This window comes from Cheilinus undulatus, linkage group 6 (genome assembly GCF_018320785.1).
Source record: "Cheilinus undulatus linkage group 6, ASM1832078v1, whole genome shotgun sequence".
NCBI lineage: Eukaryota > Metazoa > Chordata > Actinopteri > Labriformes > Labridae > Cheilinus > Cheilinus undulatus.
Window position 1 is genome coordinate 41,081,333 of NC_054870.1, and position 22,052 is coordinate 41,103,384.

At 38.7% G+C, this 22,052-nt stretch overlaps 2 protein-coding genes across 3 annotated transcripts in view; one reads left to right on the forward strand and one right to left on the reverse strand.

Moving 5' to 3' along the window:
• Positions 1-17,042, forward strand: part of adka (adenosine kinase a) — an 18,734-nt gene extending 1,692 nt beyond the window's left edge. For both annotated transcript variants that reach the window (XM_041790087.1, XM_041790088.1), the window contains exons 2-11: positions 999-1,073; positions 4,252-4,305; positions 8,580-8,658; positions 9,980-10,152; positions 10,249-10,357; positions 10,549-10,719; positions 10,816-10,851; positions 10,960-11,074; positions 14,294-14,380; positions 15,488-17,042. In XM_041790087.1, coding sequence (XP_041646021.1) covers positions 999-1,073; positions 4,252-4,305; positions 8,580-8,658; positions 9,980-10,152; positions 10,249-10,357; positions 10,549-10,719; positions 10,816-10,851; positions 10,960-11,074; positions 14,294-14,380; positions 15,488-15,612 — 1,024 coding nt within the window. In that variant the 3' untranslated portion in view covers positions 15,613-17,042. The remainder of the gene's footprint in view (positions 1-998; positions 1,074-4,251; positions 4,306-8,579; positions 8,659-9,979; positions 10,153-10,248; positions 10,358-10,548; positions 10,720-10,815; positions 10,852-10,959; positions 11,075-14,293; positions 14,381-15,487) is intronic.
• Positions 17,043-18,760: 1,718 nt separating this feature from the next.
• LOC121510781 (dual specificity phosphatase 29-like) lies at positions 18,761-21,582 on the reverse strand. The gene is made up of 4 exons (XM_041788998.1): positions 21,454-21,582; positions 19,408-19,586; positions 19,095-19,318; positions 18,761-19,008 (listed from the first exon to the last, which is right to left on the reverse strand). Exons 2-4 carry the CDS (start codon positions 19,575-19,577, stop codon positions 18,761-18,763), a joined length of 642 nt encoding a protein of 213 aa, XP_041644932.1. The 5' UTR covers positions 19,578-19,586; positions 21,454-21,582.
• Positions 21,583-22,052: the final 470 nt, after the last annotated feature.

The window sequence follows — 22,052 nt, forward strand, 5'->3', positions numbered from 1 at the left end:
CATAAGTCACTATTTTTATACTCTTACAAGACATATTCATGTGCTCTTGCACTGGGCAATGTTCAAGGAAAGGATGAAAAGGAAAACATATGCTTGCACATGTTCATGTTGACAGGGGACATCTGTCAGGGGGATATAATCAAACTCTTGCTCCATCTGGTGTGTTCTTTGAAAACACTGCCAAAATACAGGTAACATTAAAGACTAGAATGAAGGAAGGTGACATGTAAATACAGCTCTAGTTACACATGTTATTTACACACTGCTGCAATCTTTTGGTGCTTTTGCAGTATTTGCTCACAGTAAAGCAAACGTCCCAGTCTAACTCACTCGGGGTAATTGGTAACTGAAGGTTTAAAAGGTTCAGGATGCTTTGCGTTGACACAAAGCTCAGAGGTGTCTTCTTGTCGTGGTCTCTCTAATTGCCGCTTTAAAATTACAGACATCCCAGTGCTGAGGATTTCATTTAAGCCCTGCTCTTGTTTCTGAGAGAACAGACTGCACCAACGAGAAATGCACATAAAGCCTGCAGCTGCCCTGATGTTGTCTCTGTGTTAATGTCATAACATGGTTACATGCATGACCGACTGGATCCTCACAGCAGACAGGGCAGATTCACGTTCTTCTTTGTAGATGAGCCATTTCTCTCAGACTTCAGTGTGTTCTGCTTTTCTTTCTGTAAGAATTGAAGCCTTGAAATCATGTGATTGAAGTCACATGAGAACAGAAATGTGGCTTTTATAAATTGGTGGCCAGCACATAGTGAGCACACTTGGTCCAGTGAGTAAGCATGGAGTCTATGAATTGTGTCTTTTTACTTTTGGTTGAATGGAGGGCTGTCTGCTCTTTTTTTAGATACAGCCCCCCAGTCTTAATTCAGCTTGCTCAAATACTATTTTAAGACTACATAAACTCTGCAAAACATTCCTTTTTTAATGGTATACTATTCGAGATTTTGTATATATTTCCTATCATGACAAGTTTTCTTTCTTTTTCAGCCCTAATTTACTCTTTGGGATGGGAAACCCCTTGCTGGACATCTCAGCTGTAGTGGACAAAGACTTCTTGGACAAGTAAGTTAAAGGACAAAAGCACTGTCTTTTAACTCTTATCAGTTGTTGTTGTCTTCACTGCTGATAAGCTTAGAAATGCTCATGGTGTTAGCAGATTTCTTGCAGTTTAACACTCAGAATTACGTAGAAAAAAATACAAACATGTCTAGCAAAACTTAATTGAACCTCATAATTTTGTACAGAAAGAAATTAGCTCAATTCTGTGAAGGATACGAAGGCTGAGTCTTGCTTTCTGCTACTTTAAAATCTTAAAGATCACTCTTGAACTCTGTCAAATAGAATAGGCTTTTTGTGCAGTCACTGACTATAAAGAGAGAGCTTGTATGGTATAATTGATCAATGTGTATACTAGAAAATGATAAGAGAGAGAAAAGCACAGGGAACAGCAGAGCTCTGTGTCCATCTGATTTATTGCTTTAATATATTATGAAATGAGACGGAGTGTAATATTACATTACAGAGAGAGATACAGTCATGGCTGAGTGAAACAAACAATAAGGGCCTCTCCTTCTTATGATGTTTGCAATAGTAATGATCCTTTATTTATGTTGATCAACCAGGTTTCAGCTGGGCACAAAAGAAGGACCCAATGTTTTTTTAATTTCAAAAGGCTCCTACAAAATAAATTAGCTTAGCTATGTTATAATTAAAAGTAATTGGAAAAATGCTTTAAACCTCTACTTAGGCTGGCAGTTTTAGAAAAAAAAATTGTTTCAATACTGGGTCTTTTAAAATGAATTTCCATCGTATTTTTAACCAAAAGTTGTCAAGAGTGAAAGAAACCTGATTCCAAATTTCACTTATTTATTTATTGGAAAATATGTTTGCAATTTAGACTGAAAATAAGAAATTACCTTATTCTAAATGTCTAGGACTTATTTTTCATGATGTCAGCACAGTTACTGATACTGTTTGATTTAAACTTGAATTTTAATTTCTGGTATCATGACAAGCCTCCTATCTTTGTTTGCTGTGCATGTGTTTAAATTGTAGTTGCTGTTCATTTAAACCTACACAGTGAGCGGAGCTGTTTTCTGGTCTCTCCATACTCTGTCACACTGAGTTGACCAGGGCAAAGGGATCCAGCTCAGAGTCCACTCTCAAGCCCCTTGCGTAAACTCCTGGATTAGGCCAAAACCAGCCAATGACAGGCCTGATTCAGTCTCCCATTGAATAAAGCAGAGCTAAAACTGCACTATAATCCCAACCTATCTTTGTCTTTCAAGGAATTTACTAAGCATTATTGACCAGCATATTGATCAGGTAGCTTAGAAAGTCAGTTTAGCAGAGACTCTCAGAAGCTCTGGCTATGATGCTATGCTGCTTTAATTGATTCATTTATTTGCTGTTTATTTTTAAAGGGACAAGTATAAAGCAAATAAACTGCTGCAACACACTACAGCATTTATAGTCAGAGCTGAATTGCAATGCCTGTTCTTAGACAAACCTTTGCAATTATTTTAGTTACATTTATTTAACCAGGAAAACATTGAGATTAAGAATCTCATCAAGAGTGTCCTTGCCTAGACAGGCAGCGGGGCATTGAAAAAAGTTACAAGCATGAAATTTTAACGCTAGAAACACAGATCACCCAAATCCTGAGTCACAGAGTAGAGAGTCATCAGTCATCTACAATTTAAAGAGACCAGCTCACAATGACATACATTTTCCCACAGTAGATTCCAGGCTACAGGAACAGCATATCCAAACCTCTTTTTACCCATTTGGAGACACACTTTAGGAACAGACAGCAAAAGTAAATTTTGTGACAGTCACAGAGCAAAGACTGTAGCTTCCAGCAGTTTTCACATGAATAAAATCACACTAGTATGATGGAAATAGGTTAAGTGTGGCCTTTAAAATAAGAAGATGTATATGGGTTTGTCTATTAGTGGCCTTGAGGGCCATTCAACTCAATCACACAGAAAACAATGATGAGTGAGGGACTTAAGATTGGTTATGAACCTCAGTGCCTCGTGGTACACAATATCTAAGATTGAAGGCAAGCATGCACATATAAAACTTTAAATCAAATACAAAAAAAGTAAAACAAGGAGCACAAGATCTTGCATGACTAAAAGACGGAGTCTTCTTTAAAAACATTCTAATTTGAGTTCAAATTGACCCCAGTATTTATCCAGTGTAGACTAATCCAGTAAAAGGTTCACATATTGATCCCCTGGACAGAAAAGGCTGTTTGTACAATTGAAGATTTATAGAAGGGAGCCTTACAGTCTCCATTTGATGATGTTTTATAATTCACTAGGATTCTCATGCATCCTGTAAAATCTAGAAAACAGTTGACCAATTTTTCAGTTATTGAAAATGCTTTAAGATGGTAGAAAAAGTAAAATATCCCAGAAAATCTCATGCTGTCTGGAAAATGCTGTCCTTTTGATTTAATATCAGAGTTCCCCAGAACAGGAGATATTGTCATCTGAAAGGACAAATTATGCAAATGATCATATTGAATGTTGAAAGTAGTTCATAGACCGCAGTATGAAGAACAGACTACATACTAGCAGTAGTTCTGCTAGTATGCCTGAAAAACTGTTCCCTCAAAAACACTAAAGTGTGGCACATGAAATAAGTCAGGACCATGTTTTTATTATAGTTATTCTGAGTAGGGAAGGTAGGGGATACTTTCAATGGCTCTCTTTTTTTCTGTATTGCCAAGTTTGACTTTAATATTTAGAGAAAGAAAGAGGAAAATTAGGTTAAAAATGCCCAAATCATTATTGCAATAGATTTATTTTAATAGAATTTGATACTATACATCTACAGCTGTGTTTTCATTATTCTGTGATCAACTTGTAAGCCTGTTGTAGTTTAGTGTTATGGCCATACACTTCACATTTTTGAATCAGACTTTCGTAGGGAGGAATATGTTGCATGACACTGAAAGTGCCTTGGAAAAAGTCCTGGAAAATGATTTCTAGAAGAAACTAGGCACCCTGTTCCCACTGTCCATAGATATGAAAAACATTTTTAATTTGCAATCATTGTGTCTCCTATTCCCTATGAAAAATACATTAAAGTGTGTGTTTTGTTCTCACTGAAGCATGGAATTATTGGCTTGAGTAGCAGTTCTGAAGAGGAAAAACAATATTTTAAAATAGCGTATGCTTCCAACTACTCTGCCAAACTAACTCCTCCTTTTTCTCTTGATTATTTGCAGATACACCCTGAAACCCAATGACCAGATCCTGGCAGAAGACAAACACAAAGCACTGTGCGTATCTCCCACATTACATATTCTCTTGTGTGTCGTCTGTCATTAAGTTCTCACACGCTTACAAAGAGTGATGAATGAATACGTCTCGATTCGTACCAGGTTTGATCTTCTCTGTTCTGGAGCCAGTCAGCTAAAACAGGCACACACCAGAAATCGGCACAACTGACCTCCGTTCCTTTTTAAACGACCAATAGCAGGTTTTGCACAGAGAGTTGGTCTCAGCCAATAGGAAAGCAGGATGGTTCACCTCCCAGTCCCTCTGAGACGAAAGCCAGAAGGCAAACATTTCACAGCAGGAGATAAGAAAGACGTGTGTGACTCTGTGTGTGTAAGAGAGAGAGGTTCAGTGAAGTTTTCTGACTCAATGAGGTTTAGGATTTTCACTGGTGCTTTTTTAGTAGCTACTTTATACTGTTATGTTATCTACATTTTTATAAACTAGATTTTGAGGATAAACAGGTCTGACTCAGCACAATCCTTGAGCCAAAAAGAAAACCAACTTCTGTAAGAGCGCTCAAGACAGTTGTTTCTCCATAAATGAACTAAAATGTAAAAGAAGACTGATAGTTACACATTCAACCTACAGAAGTTGATTTATCACAAGTTTAAGCCCAGTTCACACCAAAGATTTGCGACAAGTTGAGTTAAAACTCGCTATAGCTCCAGTTGGCTGGTTTGCACTATTGTTTAACTCTGCTGCAGCTGGAGGAAATGAAGGATTGTTGCTGCTGCAAAGACTCTCATAGTCACTCAGCCTAAAGTGATTGTTTTTAAATAGTGCAATCAGTCTGTCTCTGCAAGAAGAACAGAACTGCACATTCACTGACGTACACATGCCAGTGCCCATGCAGTAAGGCAGTTGCAGTTATCCTGGCACTTTCTCTTAAAGTTTACTATTTTTGCCATGAATATGTTTTATCTGCATCTTTGTCATGATGACACTGTATAACCCCCTGAGGGGGATTCACCACAAATTCCCTTTAATACGGAAACTGCATGCATGTTTGTTGTCATTACTGTCATAGTGTGGCAACACAATGTCATGGCACTTAACAGTACTGTGCAAAAGGCATGTTTGGGCCAAAAACTGGGACTGAAGTAAGGCGTACATGTAGAGAGTAAGCCGCTAAAGTGCACCATTGAGTGGGAAGGAGTGACACAACCCTGTTTGTGCTCTGGATATCCTTGCATATCACAAGGACCATGGGAAAATAATCTGCTGAAAAATAACAAAGTCCACACCTTTAGGACAAAGTAACGGATGGATGTGATGGGTAAGCACGGCCTAGGGTAGTGTTCGGGCAGGTAGTAGCATAGCAAAGAGGCCTTGGTCATGCTCTAGGTGTCCCATGCACCCAAAAACTGCTTGCAGTTTCCAGGCTTATTACCAGGGGTTAAAAGGACCAGACGAAAGCGATGCCTTCTAGCTTAACCTTGGCTGCAGAGCGACACGTTTGCATTGACATGTGTTGAGCTTGACTCTGGGTGCCCTGCTCCATTCTCCAGGGTTGTGGCACATCGGGCACCGGGATGAAACCTTAGCACCCTACACACCTAAAATGTAGACACATGACTGTATAAACAGAAATGCTATGCTAGCTCAGTCTCGTATAACTGTCTCTTGTATCGTTCTAAAACAGTTTTGTTGTGTTGTAAATCTTTGGTTTGAACTGGGATTTCAACCCTAGTCAGTCTTATTTTGCTACCTGGATCTCTGCGTGTTTAAGTGATTGAGTGAAAATGCATTAACCTCTGATTTCTCTTCCTCATTTATGGTGCTCTGCTGTTTGTCTCAGCACAGGCACACACACACCTGCACCTCTCCTAACAACATATTGTTACACCTCATCGTATTTCACATGTTAAAGACACTAGAACAAGATTATATTCAATTAAAATGTTTCATTTATTATTCTGTTACCACCTCAGGCCTGTTTAAGATGACCTGTATCTCAATGGTCATCTTAAAAGTACACGTGAAGGAAAGCAGTGCAGAAAATTGTTGAAATGAAGATAAAAGAAGCATCAGTTTTAGAAAGACTTTATCAGGGAAGTTATTCAGAAGATGCAACAGTGCACTTCTCTCTCTTTGTCACTCTTGCTTGCTCCCTCTCACAAACACAGAACGTTGAACATTAATCAAATACAGATATCTGGGCCGCCTGCTTGAGTATCATCTGTGTTTGGCAAACACATTGATTGGTGAGACTTGAAAAGAAGCATTTCTGCTGACATTTCCCCCCTTTTTTTTAGGTTAGTAGAGCAACAGCTAGCCACAAAAAGAGCCCAGAGTTAATTGTCACCACTCTTGAGCAAATAAGTTCAAAAAGTGAATAACTCCTTGTTTTGTAAAAGGAAAGGAAGGAGTAGGGCTGGGCTATGTGGCCTAAAAATTAGATCTCTGATTTTTGTCATACCCAGTCAATTAATTTAATCAGTTTTCTTTCTTTTTTAACATTGCAACATCTACACAAGGAGTAAAGTTTAAAAAAATGGACATCGTTAACTTGTATATCATAGCAGAAGGCCAGCTTAATGTTCTTTATGTGGATAAAGAATGCAAAAATGCTGAAATGGTCTGGCTGCTCAATTATGGCAAAAATCCTAATCGTGATTATTAAACACAATTACTTGTTGATTTACAACATGTGCAGTACATGCATTTAGCGATTTTAGACACCCTTAAAGATTGGAAAAAAAACAGAAAATAAATAAATGAAAAAAACAAATGTATAAAAATAATGACAGAAGTTGGCAACCAATCACAAATAATCAACAAAAAGATTTGTTTTTATGGACAAAGTACAACAACAAATGTGGAAACTTTTGCCACATGACAAATCCTATGGACAAAACTGCATGTGACACACCTGTCTTTTAATCTCATTTATCTTGTTTACATGATTGTAGGAAACTAAAATCGTGATTGAAATTGAAACTTTATTCATTGTCCATTACCTGCTCTCTTGACTGCATTTCTGCTTAAAAACATGTGCTTTTATGCAGAGAGGTAGAAAAGCAAGCTGGTATGCAGATGATGAGAGAGTTTCTCTTTCCAAGTGATATTTCCAACTAGTTTACTTTTATAACTGGGCAAAGCCCGATGATGGAGGCAGGGGAAATTTGAGAGAAAATAAAGATTTCCTTTTTTTTCTCCAACATATAGATTTTCCACCAATATAGTGAATCAGTACAATCAATGTATTGCCCAGGCCTACACAAGAGACTTGCGTTTAAGTCCAGCACATTAGACAGGGACATGGTATTTATTTGTTTATATATTTTTTAAGTAAGAGTCGTGCAAAATTCTCAGGGATGAAAATTGTGACTCATATTTTAGCAGAATCCTTCAACCCTTGTTTCTATAACAGTATGTCCCAATTATTCTCTATCTCCTGCCTCCTCTGGCTCAGTCTCAGGACCTTGAGCAGCAGTCAGCCAGTTACACTTTCCAAGGACGTATTTGAACATACCGTCTGTAACACTCACATTAAACCGCACAAACACATGTCTGAGTGTTGGAAGATATGTCTATATTTAGACTGCACAACATGGCAAATCAGAGATGCTGTAGCCTGAAGCAGAATATCAAAGAGCTGCTTCTGCCATTCACTTATGTAACAGGCATACTGTAAATGGCTCAAATAGAATAACCAGTGAATGGTATGGATGTATTGTTTGTTACCTGGAAGAAATGTGACTTCTATAGAGAGAGCAGTGCAACACCAGATGAAGAGCCATAAACTCATATGCATTATCATGTACACCATCAGAGGAAGCATCTACTCTCTTCACCTCAGTTCTCTTACAGGGAACACTGTCTTCTCACTCCTTGGTCAAACTTGGGTACTTCCTGACCCGCTATGTTAAGTATCGTCTATATGCTCTTATTACTGAAAAAGGGAGAGAAGAGGGTGATCTGATGAGCTATAAGTGAGGATACATGAGAGTAGGTGTCACAGAAGTCTTCTTTTGACTTTACTGTCCTTTTATCCATTCACATCATGAAAATTTCAGACAAGATCAGAAGAGAAAAAGAGACATTTTATCAAACATTCAAACACCAAACAAATCTTAAGAGTTCTTCAGCATACACTGATCTGTGATAGAGGGATCAGTCTGAACTTCTTTAATTGTATGACCCTGTACCACAGGTTTGAAGGTAATAGTTAATTTTCACTGTTCAGAGTTGCTTTGCAGAAGTAAGGAAACAGTATGCATGTCACTGAGTCTTTGTGCGCCTCTGAATTATATGTCTGATCTTTTTCTAGATTTGAAGAGATAGTGAAGAAGTTTAAGGTTGAGTACCATGCAGGAGGTGCCACGCAGAACTCCATAAAGGTTGCACAGGTCAGTCATTTACAAACAAACTTTCTAACTTGCTGCTCTGTCACATACACTATATGGAAAAAAGTATTTTGGCACACTTGTTAATTATTGAATTCAGGTGTTTTAATAGGACCTGTTGCCACAGGTGTGTCAAACCAAGTGACGAATCACATTCTGCTACTACGTACTGATGGATAGTGATGGATGCCACCTTTGCAATTAGATGGTGTGTTAAATGTCATCCCTGCTGGATATTCCACAGTTGACTGTAGGTGATATTACTAAAAAGTGGATGTGTTTAGGAACAACAGCAACTCAGACGCAAAGCAGAAGACCACATTAAAACTCAGCGAGGTCAATGACTGTTAAAGCTCATGGTGTGCAAATGTTGCCAAGGCTGTGCTGATTCCATACCTGAAGAGTTTTGAACTTCCACTGGCATTAATGTAAGCACTTAAACTGTGCGGCCTGAGCTTCATGGAATGGGTTACCATGGCCAAGCAGCTGCATGCAGGCCTCACATCACCAAGTCCAATGCCAAGCGTCAGATGGAGTGGTGGAAAGCACACCAACACTGGACTGTGGAGCAGTGGACATGTGTCTGTGGATTGAGAAATCGGGCTTCCCTGTTTGAAAGTCATATAGGTGAGTCTGGGTTTGGTGGATGCCAGGAGAACGTTAGCTGCTTGACTGCATTGTGCAGCTGTGAAGTTCTTTTGAGGAGAGATAATGGCACGGCGCTGTTTTTCATGGTTTGGGCTAGGCCTCTTATCTCCAGTGAAGGGCAATCTTAATGCTTTAGCATACCAAGACATTTTGGTCAATACTATGCTTCCAACTTTGTGGCAGCAGTTTGGGGAAGGTCCTCTTCTATTCCAACATGACTGCCCCAGTGCACAAAGCAAGGACTATAAAGACATGGTTTGATGATTTTAGTGTGGAAGAACTTGACTGGCCTGCTTCACAGAACCCTGACCTTATACCCATTGAGCACCTTTAGGATGAACTCGAACAGAGATTGTGAGACAGGCCTTCTCTTCCAACATTAGTTCAAATCTTGTGGAAAGGCTTCCAAGAAGAGTGGTGGCTGGCCATGTCGGTGTAATGGTCAGGCAGCCAAATACTTTTGTCCATATACAGTCATGTATGTCTATATGTTGTGAAGTTTCTTTTGGGTACATTGTTGCTACCATAAATGTGTACTTCTTATGCTTTGTAATTTTCAGCGTTAAGGGCCTTGAATGCAGCTGTAGTTGTTGTATAGTTGTAATGTCCTCTAAAGTATTAATAAAGTATCTATCTTTTGTATAAATTAATTAATGAGAGCTATCACTGTCTATAGTGGATGATCCAAGAACCCCATAAAGTGGGCACCTTCTTTGGCTGCATTGGCAAAGACCAGTTTGGAGAAATCCTGAAGCAGAAGGCTGAGGAGGCCCACATTGACGCCCACTACTATGAGCAAGATGAAGAGCCCACAGGGACATGTGCTGCATGCATCACCGGAGACAACAGGTTAATCATTGTACTAAAAATAAGCACATGTTGATATGCTAATAATAATTTCATCTTTCTACTAGTGCCTCATCTCTGTGTGCTTTGTACACTCAGGTCTCTGGTCGCAAACCTAGCTGCTGCTAACTGTTATAAGAAAGACAAACATCTAGACCTGGAAGAAAACTGGGAGCTGGTGAAAAAAGCCAAAGTCTACTATATCGCTGTAAGTGGAAGTTAGAAAAATAGTTAGGTATGTTATTCATTTAATTCTGCCCCTCAGGTTGACTTGTGTACTTTGATGGCACTGTCGTACCCATGGGCACCCATCAGATTTTCTATTAAAGACCTTACTTCATGTGTTTCAAGATATAAAAAGTGGATCAATGTTGATCCAGTATCACTGTTTGCTTCCAGGGTTTCTTCCTGACTGTCTCTCTGGAGTCTATCCTGAAAGTGGCGAAGCATGCGTCCGAAAATAACAAGCTGTTTTGCCTGAACCTCTCAGCGCCCTTTATCTGCCAGTTCTTCAAGGATAACCTCATGCAGGTTCTGCCCTACGTTGATGTGCTTTTCGGCAATGAGACAGTAAGCCAGACACTCAGTTCATCCTCCAGACACTCCTCAGATGTTTATCAGATGTTTAGCGTTATCTCATGTTTGTGTGACTTTTTTGTCCCTCAGGAGGCAGCTGCTTTTGCTAAAGAGCAGGACTTTGACGTAAGTTAACTGACGCTTTAATTTGCCATTTTCACATAATTAGAGCAACATTGTACATGTTTTGTGAGCATTAATAACTGGTTGTGTTCATGTGTGCTTTGCCTGTAGACTGAGGACATTAAGGAAATTGCCAAGAAAGCCCAGGCTTTGCCCAAAGTCAACACAAAGAGACAGAGGGTTGTAGTGCTGACCCAGGGGAAAGATGAAACAGTAATGGCAAAAAGTAAGACTGTATCCTCCTATTTATCCGGATGTTCATTTCTTGTGTCTCTTTTTAGAATCAGATATATTTTGTTCATCATAGGGGAGAACTTTGTGTCAGCTCAGTATGTAGAAAGAAAAGGAAGAAATAAGAGAAATAGAAATTTGTACAAAACATGAAATTAGATATAAATAAAGATAAAAGGTGAATTTGTTTATATGTGGTTTGGACACTAACAGAAATATTAAAATAAAAATTAGGTTAGGAAGATGAATTAATGAACTGTGAATTTAACCATTTTATTTATTAAAAAATGAATATGTTCAGTTTATTTGCACGGATGCACAGATGGATTCTTGCACAAATAATTCCTAAGTTTATGTACAGATTTGAAATACTGACCCTGACTCTAAAAAAGTTGGGACACTGTAAAATGTGAATAAAGGCAGAATACAATAACATGCAGATCCTTTTTAACCTATATTTGATTAGTTACTGCACAAAGTCAAGAGATTCAAGGTTCAAACTGATGAGCTTTATTTTAACATACACACATTCTGAGATTGATAACTGAAACATGTTCCACAAAAGTAGGGACAAAAGTAGTGGAATCTCAAACACCTGAAACATTCCTAAGGTAAGACGGTTGGAGATGTTAGTACCATGTTTTTGTATAACAAAGGAGCATTCCTGAAAGACTGAGTCATACAATCAACAACTGTGTGAGGTTCACCTATTTGTGAAAGACTCTATGGGGAATTAGTTCAACAGAAAATAGACCATGTTCCTCAACGTGCGATTACAAAGAGTTTAGAGATTTCACCCTATGCTTCCATTCAGACGACATCTTTTCACAGATCTCTCTGTTTATTTCAACATTGTTTCACAGTAAAAGAGTGGAGGAACTAGATTGAACTGCATGCAGTTCAGACCTGTTTATCAACAGAAACCCTGCACTGTTGAAATGTAAATCAAGGGACAGCATTCTACTTTTGGTACTGCTACAGTTAGTTTCTTCAGTCCCACGACACATACGGGGTTGTTACAAGAAACGTAGATGTAAACAGTAGTGAACATGCTTCTGATGCATTTAGGTAAGGTAGTATATCAGATGAATGTAAGTAAAATTTCATGCTGTGTTCAAAAGTCACATCAAAAAAATCTGAAATTTTGTTTTAGGTTATTAACTTCAAAAGTTATAGTTGTGAAGATCCAAAATGTGTTTGTATTTCAGGAATAAAAAATTGTAAAACACATTAACTTTTTTTATTTTAAGCTCTACTTAGCTTATCTGTTGTAAAGCTGTTGTAAATTTATGGGTACCAGTCAGGCCAGCTAAAAGGTGCTAAGAACTGGGAGGTGGCGGTAGATTTGGGAGGGGAACTTGGTGCCTCAGGTGATAGTTTGCACTAGTTTGAGGCCTGAAATAGTTAGGGATGAGTGTAAGAATCCAGTACCAACATGGTACCGGTGCCAACACATCCGATTCCCACTGGGCCAGATTACAACACAGGTATCGATACTTCATTTCGATATCCTGCCACCCTAACTGAGAGGCAAGAAATACTTTATTGAATGTGTGTGATTGATGTGTTAAGTTTCGTCAGTTTTTTTTCTCCTCCCATGTTTGACTGGCATCTTATAAAAATATTTCTGCATATCATTAATGATACCCAGACTACTTTTATTATCCTGCTTACTTTCAACACACTTTTTTCTCTCAAAAGTAGCTATTCAGGCACCAGGACCATATAAATAGTATCCATTTAGCACCGGTATCAGATAAAATCAAAACAATATTAAATCCTAGTCATAGTGCTGTGGTCTGCCAGTCAAGCTGTAGTTTGTTTTAGAGAACTGACGGCTTCATGGGAGGATTCTGTGGAGGAAGGTTTAGGAGCAGAGGCTAAACAGAGAGGATGGAAAGTTAGGAGTTGTCCAGTAGAATGGGATGTAGAGGGTTTGTAAAAAAAGGTCTGCTGTTTCATTCTTTAAAGAGCTGAGAATGCAGGGGCAGACTTTGTGAAAGACAGTTGAGGATGAAGCAGTTCAGGCCAGTCAGTGGATTTGGAGGAGGAGGATTAATGCCATCTAAACCCTTACCTCCTCTATTTGTTATTTTCTCATAATCTGCTCTTTTCTCTCTTCCCTCATGAAGATTTACAATTTGCAATACCATTTAGCAGACACTATAATCCAAAGCGACGTACATCTGGGACAGGTGTTCCTGGCATTAAGGACCTTGCCCAACGGCCCACACTGGACATTCATGCTCTGACTGGGATTTAAACTCACAATCTCCCATTGCACAGTCAACAATATAAACCACTAAGTTATCCAGCCTTGATGAGGGAGTCCAGGGAATCCAGATGAGAGAGCAGGGGGAGATAGAGCCAGACGGGTCAACTAAACTTGAGCTCTGCTTTCCCCACCCTGTTACTAAGCTTTATATCTCTCTCTCTTCCAATCTGTCTAGTTTTCTATTGCGTACTTTTGACAGTTTAATGTTTGTACCAGTAGTTGTATATCGTTTTCCTGTTTCCAGTTATATAGTTTCCTGTGTATTTTCTTTTTGTCTGTATAACCTGACAGAATTAATCTCATGCTGCTAAAACTGTGCTCCTGTGCTCCATGTTTTTAATGTTCTTATTTAATTTTACCTTATTATGTTGTTTTTTAATCGGTGTGTGTTTTATTTGATTTTATTATGTAAAGCACCTTGTAACAGTGATTTGAAAGGTGCTATTTAAATAAGATTATTATTATTATTATTATATCTGTAGATGCAGTGGTGTAAGAGTGGGTAGTGTCAGCATCTTCACTACACTACAACTAAATCAGAATGTGTACATATTTTAAGAAAAACAAAAAAGTTTATTTGTTTGAACATTAAATGTCTTGTCTTTGTTCTGTATACAGTTGAATACAAAAATATGATTTTAAATGCACTAATTAAATAAGTTAGTGCCTATACTGATGTTTAAAATAACAATTTAGCTGATTGTGATACAGACCAATAAATTAATTGGGTTTAATTGATGTACATTGGCTACATGCCACATTATTTGCCAGTGGATGATGTTTGTGCAACATCAGCTAGCATCAGTGTGATGCATCAGTGTATCCCTAAATACAAGGAACTGGGGTTTGTCAATCGCAAACATGTATTTTATAGCTGCTGGTGTTGAAAGAAGTCCATGGTCATAGGCTTCTTTAATGCTTTTTCCCTCCTGTGTTTAGGTGACAAGGTTGAGACATTCCCTGTGCTGAAGGTCGACTCCAAGGACATCGTGGACACAAACGGTGCAGGTGACGCCTTTGTGGGAGGTAAGGGTTTTCTGCGCCAACGCACTTACAGGTGGACTTTTGTCATTTCTGCACTGTTTGAGGATTTTCTGTTAAAAGGAACCATGCATGATCAGACAAGTTCATGTTATTGGATAGATATTTGTATCTCTAGTATGTATATTGAAATAAAAACTCACTAGATATCTGCATTTTGAGTAATATGATTTTATAAACTCACCAGGAGGCTGTTGTGTTTTGGTCCGCGCTGGCGCTGTGACGTCACAGTTCCGCAGCGCTCCTCACTGTTCTTATGCAGTAACCACTGTTTCAGACTTGCAGCCAGTGTTAGGGCTGCATCTCAGAAACGCAGCATGTCTCATGCATGGATAATTTTAAAATTTTTGGTCTCTTCTATTTTTTACTTGCACCAGGAGTGGTTATCTGTCCATCTAGACAGGAAAATGATAAATACAGAGCCATATTTACCATGTTGTAGCAAATATTTAAACTCACATCGATAGAATATGTTTGAAATCACATTCTTGATGAACCAGATAAAAGCCACAAGCTATAATGCGTCTGTTTGATAAAGTTGTTCCCTGAACGTCTACTCTTTATGAAGCTTTCTGTTTCCACACGGTTCAGCTAAAGGTAAAACACAATATTTGCGCTTTTGAAAGTAAAAGTCCTCTGTAGCATTTCTTTGGAGAAACTCTGTTCATATGTACATACAGCTTTTATTTTGAAAAGTTCCCGGCATGCTTCCACTATATACTGAATCCAGTCACTTGCAGGGAGTGTTATTGAGGTAAAACGTAGGAGAAATGACAGAGCTTTGACAGCAGGGAGACAAAATCAGCAACAGCTGCAAGCAGCAAAACCGTCTGAAAAATGATTACTGCTGGCAACATTGAGGTGCTTATAGGGAGCGGAACTGTGACGTCACACTTCCAGCGCAGACCAAAACATGGTGGCCTCCCAGTGAGTTTATGGGTTCAAATTTACTCAAAATGCAGATCTGTGTGGTATTTAGGGAGATTTTTAGTTCAATATACATTTGAGAGTTAGAAATATGTATCCAACAAGATGAACTTTTCTGGTCATGCAGGGTTCCTTTTCTGTTAAAACGTCCCCTCTGTGTTTCAGGTTTCCTGTCCGAACTGGTTCAGGAGAAACCGTTGGACCAGTGTGTGAAGGCGGCTCACTACTCTGCTAACGTCATCATTAGGAGAGCAGGTTGCACCTTCCCAGAAAAACCTGACTTCAAATGAGAATTTCCAAACAACCTGTCTTCACCTTATGTTCACCCTGCCATAACAAACTTGGACTCATGAATCCAACCATATCCTACATTTACTCTGTCCCCTTTTTTCTGCCAGTGAGTGAACCGTCCAAGTTCTTTTTTAATTCATCAGCAAATAAATTGTCTCCAGTTGTTAGCTGGGAGCCTTCTGACATCAGTGCATGTCTCTGCGAACACCACTTGGGGCCGCCAGAGGATCATGCAGACCTATGGGAGATCCAAGTAACCACAAAGGAATCATGATGACACCACAGGATTTGATCAATGTTTTTAAATGAAGGATGAAATTGGGAAATCTTTTGTTTCATGGACTTGTTTTTTGTGATTGGTTTAAGAGTATTTTAGCTCTGACACTGCCAATATCCCAATGCAATGACATCAGTCACACTACTGTTTGCAGGCATGTTGACACAGAGGAGTTATTGCTTTATTTAATTCCACAAAGGAAGGTCACATTAACAAATGTCTGAGATGTAAAGAAACACTCTCTTAGGTTTTTGATGCTATACCAAATCAGCAGTTGTGATCTTTTTCATGATTATTGCTTATGATGACTTTAGGCTTTGATTTTAATAGGCCAGTTATAAAACCAAACATTTTTGTCCAAGCGCACACTTTTTAATACTGATATGTCAAAGACCTCTTTGTCCTGAAATCACAGTTAAATGTAAGTCAGTGAAATCCAGAAGTAACCTTCCAAGTTAACAGTTTGCTTTGTCCTCATGCGGATTCTGTGGAAGGTGCTTCCAGCAACGTGTGCCTTTGTTTCTTTTCTTCCCCTGCAAGTGCTGCAGGTACTTACAGATGTTTTGTGACCTTTTATTTTTTATTCTGGGAAAACTAACAAGTTAAATCAGTGTTGGCGACTGGTCGCTTGCGTGGAGGAAAATAGACGCACACTTCTAAATGCATGTAGGGTGCTATTGTTGGAGAGGTGTAATTTTATCTGAATGTTCTTTGGTAGAGGAATGATCTTTCCTCTGTTCATTTGGTTTTTCTCTTTCAGTGTGTTTTTAATTTAACTGAAACGCCATCCTCCCTTCAAAATCAGATGTGAATGAAGGTAAATTTTCTAAAATTCTGGTCAGATATTAAAAAAGCTTCAGCTAAATTCAGGTTCAAGGCACTCTTGTGATATGGGGCCAAACATTTCAAGTCATCAGTGTTCACCTCAATAAATGGGTAAATACTTGACAACGCATTTCAACTGTACAATTCTAAAAATGCTATTACAATGCATGAATTTTGTGCATTTTTGTGCATACTAGCAGATTGTTTTGTCCGTCTATTGACTTTGTGTTAAGATACCAAAAAGCCTTATGTTTATTTAAGGTCTGAATGGCACTCAAGCTGCCAATCTGCTAACAGAAAATAAGAAATAAAACCTAACCTGTTTAATTCTATTGTTCATTCATTTTTGTGTCCGTATTTTATTCTGGTATTTAATGACACTTTTGAGATGTTTGAAAATAGATATTCAATCATTCATATCTATCTTTAGTCTCAATTCTTCTTTTTAATGAAAAGATTAGAGTGGATTAAAACATTTTTACTCCTGGTTAAAAAAGGGTGGATTAAATAATTAGCTAATGAGACATTTTGTTTGAGAAACAGTGATCCAAAAACTAAAGCAATGGATAAACTGAAATATTTGTTATAGATTTACCGAAGAAATAGCCTAAGTGGTGGCTGAGATAAATTGCTTACACTAAAAGGGATGAGCAAATTAAAATAGTGCATCCAGAAAGTATTCAACTCAACTTTCTTTGTATTTATTCTGTTCTAAGGAGGGTTTTACTGCACAATTGCGCACTGCTGCCCCCTCTGAGTGCAGTGAATGAGGAAGTTCATGACTTGAATTTTTTTTTTAATTATTAATTGCGTCAGTAACAGTCACATACTGATATTTGGGGTTGGAGAGATGATGCCATGGTGCCACCATGTGGACATAGCGTATGCGTCAGATGTCGCTCACAGTTTGCTGTAGGTGGAGGAGTTGAATACAAGGTTATTACAGTTAACTAAAACTAACAATAAGTAAAAGTTGAAAATCAGTTTAGTTAACTGAAACTAAATAAAAACTGAGCTTTATGACAAAAATGAAAACCAACTCAAAATGAATTCTATGCCGACAAAACAAACTAAAATGAATTAAAATCAGATCTCCTTAGTTTTAGTTTTTGGAAGCAGTTCTCTGTCTGACATGAACACCCATGTTGAGAGTAAAGTTGCCTGATTTGATTGTAGAAGACTTCACACAATGGTAAATTTTGGGTCTCGAGTTGTATACAAACATAAAAAGTGAATAAATAAAAGGACAAGTTAAAAAACCCTTTTTGGTCTGGTTCTTGACAGGTGTCCCATATTCCCCAAAACTAATAAAAACTAAACTAAAACAAAGTATTTTTTCAAACACAAAACTAAACTAAAATAAGAAACCAGCAGGAAAAACTAATAAAATCTAACTGAAATCTAAAACATAGGTAAAAACTAAATAAAAATAAAAACTAATGAAAATTCCAAAACAATTCAAACGTTGGTTGAATGCCAGCTCAAGAGTTTTAAAAATTAGAGGGAATATTGATTTAGACCCCCTTCACATCGTCTATTTGTATCCAAATGTTGATAGGAAACTAATTATGTTAGCTAAATATGCTTATCTGGGGCAATTTCTTTATTCTGTACTCTCCAGTAGAGGGCATTGAAATAATTATAGAATCCCGTTTGAGGTGTAGCAGATAAAGTTTATATATTTTATCCATCCCTCTCTTTTTTGCGAAGACCAGTTTAGCTAGAAAGAACCGGAAGTCGAGCCCACATTTTACGCAAAGTATCATGGGGGCTAGAAATAAGGTGAATAGATATGATAGCTCAAAGTATGGTAAAGATGAGCTCAAGTTGTAAATTTTTTGTCAAACTAATCTATCTTTTAAAAGGACCACGCCATCTGATTTCAGTTTGGCCTGAAGACACAGGAGTCCCTTCATCTTTACACTTAGCAAAATAATTTAGATATGAAACAGCTTGAAAACAAAGAATTTAATAAAACAACAGTTAAAGAAAAAAGTATTCCTGAGATGATTTCCGAAGGAAAATACATTTTATATACAAGCACATCATGTCTCTATTGTCGTTTTCTGGTCCTGGTCTTGCATTTCTCTCCTTTCTCTCATCCTCTCCTCTTGTAATGTGATGTCCAGAGCTCTGAGCTGTTTGAGGAAGCCGTGATTTGGCAGGATGCAGCGTCGCTGTCGCACATGCGCAATAGCATCCACCACCGTTAATCTGTGTTTCATCATCAGATACGCCAAAACCAGTGAGGCTGACCTGCTCCGACCCATCACACAATGCACCAGCACCTTGTCTTAAACAAAATAAGGTAAAGATGTATTAATCGGAGTGCCACATTTACAAGAATAAAGATCTTTATTAGTTTGAAGGAGGACTTACTCTCTGGGTGACTGAGGGCCTCGTGGATGAACTGGGTGGCAGGGCAGAAGTACTGGGAGATATTAAAGGTGGGTTTGTCGTCAGCCTCGACACCAAAGTACTGAATGTCCATGTCACTGTAGTATTCAGCACCAGTCAGCACGTTATTGAACTTTCCCTCTGCAGCATTGAGGACGTGTGTGATCCCCAGGTCTCTCAGGCCGCAGCACTCCAGAGCTGTTTTCCTGTTTAACCAGAAACATAGACTTAATATGATGCTACCATCATGAAGGATGCCTCTTGTACTGTAAAACCATCTTCCTGTAAGACTCACTCATCTCCGATGTAGATTCTGGGCCAGACTTGATCAACATGCATGTATTGAGCCCCGGATCCAGACCAGAACATCTGTTCCAGGTCTAATGTTCCTGGTGTGATATAATCACTGTCTGGGTCCACCTGCACCGCGGCATACGGGTTCTTGCTTCTGGACTTCACCGACATCACTCACCTCTGCTGTCAAGAATAACAACTGAGTCAAAAGCTGATGGTGATTTCCAGGGGCGCCGCAAGGACCTGTTAGCCCCAAGAAAGGATATCACATCGAGCTCCTTCACAACAAACTGACCCTACACAATTACTATAATCACATCTCTAGTATGCAAAAAGTAACTCTAAGCTTACATCTGTTTACTTCTCTTTTAAATAGTGCCATATTTGTAGGGAACATGCATTTCTGGGATTTCAATTTATTCATTCAACTAGTACGAGCCTCAGTAGCATGTGGAAGAACCATACACAGCCACAACAGCCTGGTAACACACTGCTGTGGAATGGCTTCCCATTCTTTAACCAGCATTTGTTGCAAGTCAGCCAATGTGGTTGTGTTGGTCCCTCTGGCATGAACAGCCCGTCCAGCCCCCACAAGTGCTCAGTGGGGTTGAGGTCAGGACTGCTGGCAGGCCATTTCATGTTCTCCACTCCCAAATTCTGGAGGTAGTCTCTGATAAACCCCGCTCTGTGGGGGTGGGCGTTAACATCTTGGAGGATAGAGTTCAGTCCCAGACTGTGGAGATATGGGATTTTTGATGGTTGCAGAATCTCCTATCAGTATCTCTCTGCATTGAGATAGCCTCCAATGATGACAAGCCTTGTTTTTCCAGTGAGGGAGATGCGGCTTCACACCGTCACACTACCACCACCAATCAGGTACCTGATTGCCAGCATTTTACATTGGCAGGGGTGCAACCCACATACTCAGCTCTGCTGCTCATCCCACAAGTGCAAGCTCCTTACAAACGTGGCACAGTTTAAAAGGGAAATAAACAGGCTTTCCAACAGTATGGATTTATTGCCAAAAAACATTCTTACAACAAAGAAAATAATCTACCGAAAAACAATTTCTTTACTTTTTGTGCTAGGTTTGTTTTTAATCAGAATTCCTGTTTTGTGGTTTTACATGGAGTGGAGTAATAGGCAATCAGGAGGCAAGCACAACAAACAGCCATGGCAGCAATAATAAACATGATGCATAAGGTTACACGGACATCAGAAATGGACCAACTTGTTGATTTGTGACACCATCACAAGTGTTTATACGCTTCCTGTAAAACATACCACAATCCAACTAACAAGGAGAGGAGCTGGAAAGAAATTACTTCCACAGCAGATGTAGCAGGTTGCTAACAGATAGACAGCAAACAAGCATAAGCTTGTTTACTGTAAAGTCACATCTGAGAGCGTAGACTCAAATAGTTGGAGAACAGAACCTTTTAGTGCTTGGTGTGCTGTGTTTGTCATCCTGCTGCTCACCACACACTATAAGAAAAACTGTTAAATCTGTCATTATTTGTCTCCATGGGTGGGGTCAAAATTGGTTAGGATTTTAAAAATCTTATAGTGTGTAGTGTGTGTGCTTTCCCAACATCACTGCTCTTTCCTTCTTTTAATGAAAAGTTAAAAACAGATTTTGGATGCACTTCAACCATCATCTGGTGGCAGTATAACACTACACTCATGCACTAGCAATAATAATGAAAACAAATATAGTTTTCAACGCAGATAGCAGTTGTAAGAAATCTTTATTTTTTATAAATTAATATTAAAAAAAACAAAAAAACAAAACACCGCTACCATGTTGTCACGTGTTGTCCTTTTATGCTCCTTTTCTGACTCAATAATCAACACAACTCACTCTCATACTAACTAAGTTTTTATCTTATAAAAAGCAATGCCTTTGGATGAACTTCAGCTGACTGTCTCCTCAGTTGTCTGACCTTCTCATTATGGTTTAGACATGCTCATGGACCATCATTTTTCTTTTTTCAACAAGGTAATCTTTAAAATAAAGTCGGAATAAAGCCAGAGAAAAATAACCTACCTTTGTCTGGTTGATGTTCAAAGCTTTAAATCCGTTCCTGAGCACGATCGTAAAGCAGCATTTGAACTTTTCCACCGTGAACATGTGTGAACTTTGTGAGTGTGTGTTTGTGTGCCTGTGTGAAGACTGAAATACAGATCTGGAATAGTAACTGCTCTCTCAGGCTCTGTGTTTGAGATGATATTTTTAGGCAGTCAAGCTACAACACCCGACTCATCAACCTCACACACTCGCACACACACTTACTCAGTGCTTTCTCAAAGCCCTCCTTATTCAGTTAGAAGCCTCTAATGTCACCATGATTATTTCATTTCAGTCTGTATGGTAAAAAACACAGAATGATGAGAAATAAAGCAAACAAAGGAGCAGTTTTAGTAAGAGAGTTGTGTTGCCAGTTTAAGAATGTGACTTGTGTGGACAGGTGTGGGGATCAGGTCACATTTGTCATTGCAGAGTTATTTCTGGAGACATAAAACTTGAAGTATTCAGCTGTATGTTTTACTTTTAGTCACTTCAGCAGACACAAAGAACAAAACTTCCAAGCTTTACCTACAGGAGATGATATTCCTGTGAGAAAGATTGTTTTACAATGACACATG

Coding starts and splice junctions, on each gene's coding strand:
- LOC121510781 (XM_041788998.1), bottom strand. CDS start 19,577: ATGTCGGTGAAGTCCAGAAGCAAGAACCCGTATGCCGCGGTGCAGGTG. Junction 19,319..19,407: donor AGAATCTACATCGGAGATGA/GTGAGTCTTACA, acceptor CTGGTTAAACAG/GAAAACAGCTCTGGAGTGCT. Junction 19,009..19,094: donor GGCCCTCAGTCACCCAGAGA/GTAAGTCCTCCT, acceptor ATTTTGTTTAAG/ACAAGGTGCTGGTGCATTGT.